At 41.0% G+C, this 5,554-nt stretch overlaps 1 protein-coding gene across 2 annotated transcripts; it reads left to right on the top strand.

Annotated features, from left to right (window-relative positions):
* Nucleotides 1-1,264: 1,264 nt before the first annotated feature.
* srp19 (signal recognition particle 19) lies at nucleotides 1,265-5,534 on the top strand. Of its 2 annotated transcripts, none has more exons than XM_023836563.2 (5): nucleotides 1,265-1,469; nucleotides 2,720-2,795; nucleotides 3,253-3,324; nucleotides 3,420-3,528; nucleotides 5,085-5,534. In XM_023836563.2, exons 1-5 carry the CDS (start codon nucleotides 1,432-1,434, stop codon nucleotides 5,213-5,215), a joined length of 426 nt encoding a protein of 141 aa, XP_023692331.1. In that variant the 5' UTR covers nucleotides 1,265-1,431; the 3' UTR covers nucleotides 5,216-5,534. The 2 variants fall into 2 exon arrangements, with proteins under 2 accessions (XP_023692331.1, XP_023692332.1); XM_023836564.2 differs by lacking the exon at nucleotides 1,265-1,469 and adding an exon at nucleotides 1,955-1,998.
* Nucleotides 5,535-5,554: the final 20 nt, after the last annotated feature.

Below are 5,554 nucleotides of genomic sequence, written 5' to 3'. Positions count from 1 at the left end.
TGCGCATGCGCATTAGTTCGCCGAGTTGGGCCGGCTGGGCGTTCAGGACGGGCAGCCCTTCAGAGGGGCATCTCTACAGCCCACTGGCAAACTATAATGCGTGGGATTGTGTACAGTGCCACTAACATCAGCAACTCCAGCTAAAAGTAACCTACGGTTTTTCTTGCTCAGATTAATTTCATCATAAATGTGTGTTTAGATAACGGTAAAGAGTGGTTTCTTTGTATAGTTTAGTCCAGCAACATTTTCCAGATCATCTGTAAAAATCATGTCTAGATGTCGCTAATAAATATATATTGTATATTTTAAGTGGAAAAAGTGTTAGTATTCAAAATATGAGCATTATTTCAATTAAAGCCTTGTATATCATACTTCCTGAAAATGTGACAGAAGACATAGTAAAATGGCACCAGAATATATTTTACTGAGTTTGCAATGTGAGATTGCTGTAGTCCCAGTCCCAGTATAATATTCAGAATAAACAGATCAAGAAATGTGTGAGGGAAATACAACCTACATATGCCACACCTGAAAACAAGAGTGCATGTGATTATAATAATGCACAGTGGCTGTTATTGATTAGACTACACCAACTGATTTGAACAGTAAGACTGCACTTTGGTTAAAGTGGTACAGGACAGGACACACAAGAAACAGAATTTGCATGAATTGTAAGTCAGACTTACATAAATCCCAAATTTAGTTTAATCACATACACTGCTTTAGTTGCAAGTGATCAAATTATATCATAGTCTTATTTTCCATTTAGTGATGTTGGTAGCTACCACAATTATTTTTGACTTTCTATAAGAGCATTGTAATGCAATCACAGTATCAGAGATGATAAACATCATAGTGTAAAGGGCAGCTTTGCCCAAAATAGGGCTACGAGGGCAAAACAACCGAAGTATAAGGTAAGTGTTACTTGAGTTTCACCTGTGTCATTTTAAGTTAACCTTTTATGTGGAAAAACCGTTATTACTCTTCTCATGAGGAGGGTGTCCAACTTCCAAATTATTCGGCATAATTACTTTAGAAAATCTTTCATTTTATGAATGTGCCTTAATTTTAAGACTGTGTCTATAGTACCTGTGAAATATCCACAAGCTCAGTGTTCGTAAAATTAGATTGAAAAATAATGAAATGCTATTAACGAATGTTATGTATGTTCCTTTTTGTACACTGTAGCGTAATTGTTTTTATTAGAACTCTTATTTTGATAATACTTCTCCAGGTAGCCAGCGGAAGCATGTTGTTAACAATCATGTGACAATTTCCGCTTCGCTCCGCCAATAATGCAGATACAACGGCGATGGTGGCATGGTTGAGTACAGCTAGTTAATTGCTAATGCTAGAGTTCAGATTAATATAATAGATTATCGGAAGTAGTTTTTCCATAACGTCTGGGACTTGTCTTTGTCTTTCAAAATAATGGCACATTTGACTCAAAACCCAGCCGACAAAGAAAGGTGTGTGACATATGCTTACTAGTTGTGAAGGACTGTGTTGCTTAATACTTTCTTTTAATATATTAGTGCAAACAGCGGGGTTGTAGTTTCTATCCGACTGGAGCTGTCTGATATCTTTGCATATTTCGGTTTTTAAACCGTGTGCCGGGAGGTGTAGTCTGGTAATCTGCGGACAAAACCCTGAACTCTCAGTATGTTTTGTATGACGTGTAGTTTCTATGTGGGACGCCGGTGCACAGTCGTTTCATTTGAAGGGGGTGATTTGTTTGTTTATAACATACGCTCACAGAAATAATACTTCTAAAATGCTGTTCCTGCGTGATTTTATTTTTAAAAACACATTTTCCACGATAAATACAAAATGTGGCGATTGAAATACACATATATATGTGACTTTAAGAATGCGGTTTTGCGCAATTTGATGACGTATGAGGTGCGTCTATTGGTCTGAGAGATTATCTTACCGTTCATTTGAATTCTTCTAGTTTTAATATCTGTCCATGTATAACACTGCAGTGTATTTACAAAGGTCCAGCCTTTTTGAAAATGCTTTGGGAAAACCGTCCATTAGTTACAACGTTTGATACTCTTTCGTCTCGATGGTCGATCTTTGGATTGCCTGTAGTAATGGCCGTTAACAGTGTGCTGTTAATTTCTAGCGTTTGATGCATAACTTGTGCTTTGCTTGCAGTACATTCACCTGTATTACAATTTCAGTGTTATATCTCTCAATCTTTAGAATAGGCACCAAATCTTATTTTGAGCGGATTCTTACTTTTACACTGCAGTCATGTTGGCAAAATATATATAAAAACATTAAAGTTGTGATTGTTAAACCTTGTAATGGGCCAGCCTCCGAGTAATTACATTATGCAGTCGAGCTCTGGGCATATTTAAGTTCTGCTTTTCAATACTGACAGGCTGTATTCTCATTCACTTTTAATGCGAAGTGCTTCAACACAACTGATGCTTTTGCTCTTTAATTAGATCCTCATCTGCTATGCATCTTCTTCCTTCCTTGAAATTACCGAATAATCCAGAAAGAAAAATTTTTATTGATTGCACAATTGAGTCATTGTGACAGCTCTAGTTATGACTAGTTGTCTAACTTTCCCATTGATTGGTATAAAGTTTGATCCCCCCCCCCCCCTTCCATAACACGTTTATGGCAACATGTGCCATTGACATTGCTGTTATGTGAAAGACTTGTGCCCCCCAATAAATATGCTTTCATTTACTTTATTTTTCAGGTTCATATGCATTTATCCTGCATTTATTAACAGTAAGAAGACGATAGCTGAAGGACGTCGAATACCAACTGAAAAGGTGAAAGATGGTTGCATGTGTGTGTGTTTATCCTTTATCCCCATTTCAACATATTACACACACATTGCAGACATGAATTTTATTCTGCAGTATTTTTTGCTGGGGAAAATGCACACTTTGGCTCAGTTGGCCACACTAAGTTGCAGCACAATGGCTCAATGCCTTTGTGTGCTTTGTATTGGAGTGACGTCCTGTCCAGGGTGTCCTCTGCCTTGTGCCATGCTTTCTGGGATCAACTTAATGTTTACTGCAGCCTTGTCCTGGACAGGTGATTATGGAAAATCAACGGCACCGATGCTTTAATAAAAGCGTGATCGTACTCGCTGTAATTATGAGGTGTGTTCAGTCAGAGTGGTGTAATCTGCTTGACTGCTGAGGGGTCTGTTATGATGCTTAAGGGTTTTAAAGGTGCTCATTGTGAACAGCTTCCTGAAACATCCTATCTTTTGTTTCCCAGGCAGTGGAAAATCCCACGTGCTGTGAAATCCGAGACGTTTTGAGCGCTGCTGGAATGAATGCTTTCGTTGAGGTTTGCTCTTGCGTTTTGACCTTCTGCTGCATGGTTTCCCAAAGCGGCTTTTAAGGTGGGGGGGGGTTTAAAGCTCTTATTGCTGCTCTGTGCAGGGTAAGATGTACCCTCGAGAGTGGAACAGGGACACGCAGATCAGAGGACGAGTGCGAGTCCAGATCAAGAAAGAAGATGGAACCCCCTTTGATGAAAAGTTGTCATCCCGTAAGTCTCTCTGCTTTAGTTTAACCTGTATTAAGAACCACATACATATATGAAGGTCAGATACATTGTAATATTCAGATTTCATTTATGCCAGATCTCAAGTTTTTGCTGGTGTTACATTTATACCACATTTAAATTTGCCAAGCTATGCTTCATGCAGTTTTAAATAGCTGAATGGTTTATTGGAGCAGCTTAGGTTTAACTTTGCATTGAAGGGGATGTGGTGAGACACAGTATATGGAGAAAAGTATTGGGACACCTGGCCATTACACCTACAGGAACTTTTATGACACCCCGTTCTAAATCCATAGGCATCAGTATGGAGTTGGTCTCCACTTTATAGCTATAACAGCTGCCACTCTTCTGGGAAGGCTTTCCACAACATTTTGGAGTGCGTCTGTGGGAATTTTTGCCCATTCATCCAGAAGAGCATTTCTGATGTAGGCCCTGATGTTGGACATGAAAACCTGGCTCTCAGTCTCAATTCTAGTTCATCTCAAAAGTATTCGGTGGGGTTGAGGTCAGGGCTGTGTGTAGGCCAGTCAATTTCTTTCAGAACAAACTCACACCCATGTCTATATGGACCTTGCTTTATGCACTGGGGCACAGTCATGCTGGAATAGAAAACAGCCTTCCTTAAACTGTTCTCAGAAGCATTGTCCAAAATATCTTGGTATGCTGAAGCATTAAATTATGAGTTCCCTTCATTGGAACTAAGGGCCCCAGCCCTACCCCTGAAAAACAGCCCCATACCATTATCCCTCCTCCACCAAACTTTAGAGTTGGCACAATGCAGTCAGGCAGGTAACGTTTTGGCTGGCATCCACCAAACCCAGACTCGTTCATTGACCTGCCAGACAGAGAAGCATGATTCGTCACTCCACAGAACACGTTTCCGCTGCTCCAGAGTCCAGTGGCAGTGTGCTTTACACCACTCCATCTGACACTTTGCATTGCGCTTGGCGATGTGAGGCTTGTATGCAGCTGCTCGGCCATGGAAGCCCATTCCATGAAGCTCCCGGCGCGCAGTTTTTATGCTGGGGTTCATGCCAGAGGAAGTTTGGAACTCTGCAGTTATTGAGTCGTCAGACCGTTGGCGACTTTTACGCAATTTGCGCCTCAGCACTTGGTCACCCCGCTCTGTTACTTCACATATTCTGGCACTTCATGGCTGAGTTTCTGTTATTCCTAAACGCTTCCACTTTGCAATAATACCACTTACAGTTGAACGTGGAACATCTAGCAGGGAAGAAAATTCACAAACTGACATATTGCAAAGGTGGCATTTTTTCACAGTACCATGCTTGAATTTTGAAGTTCTTCAGAACAACCCATTCTTTCACAAATGTTTGTATAAGCTAGGTGCTTAATTTTTAGTTGGTCTGAAGGAAATGTCTGAATGAAATGGTTAAGAGGTGCGCCCCAATACTTTTGCACATATAGCATATCTTCAAGCCCATGTTCTTCTAAGCCCACTATAGAATCTGAGCTTTAGGCGAACGGGGCAAATCTTTTGAACTGTCAATGAACTGTCCTCAATCTGTCATGTGACACAGGGAAGTGCGTCATGCTTTACGTGGCAGAGAAGATCCCCAAGCTGAAGACACGGACGCAGAAGAGTGGGGGCGGCGACCAGAACACACAGCAAGGGGAGGGGGGCAAGAAGAGTAAGAAGAAGAAGAAGTAGTTCTGTGCCCCCCCCCCCCCCCAATTGTGAGCAGTGTTTGTTGTATCTCTGGCAGATAACGGTTTAAGCACCACCTCTGCTGGGCGTCAGGAGTAACAAGGAGGCAGTGCAGCCGTTTAATATGGCTGTCTAAAGGAAGGAGATATTGAAAATGAGAGCTACTCTGTCAGTGCCACATAATTATGGCTGTTGCCCTTTTTTTCAGCGCGGTTTTGTTTTTTGAATTCAGCAGATGGATTGTTTTGTGTTGACAAAATCTTTTGAGTAGATGTGTAGTGGAAAATAAAGACTGCCTTCAATGGCTTATATGCTCCCAGTACATTTAGGGTCTGTCTGGTA

The sequence above is a fragment of the Paramormyrops kingsleyae genome, chromosome 2, assembly GCF_048594095.1.
Source record: "Paramormyrops kingsleyae isolate MSU_618 chromosome 2, PKINGS_0.4, whole genome shotgun sequence".
Taxonomy (NCBI): Eukaryota; Metazoa; Chordata; class Actinopteri; order Osteoglossiformes; family Mormyridae; genus Paramormyrops; species Paramormyrops kingsleyae.
The sequence above is the reverse complement of the archived record's forward strand: the minus strand, read 5'-3'. Positions and strand labels throughout refer to the sequence as shown.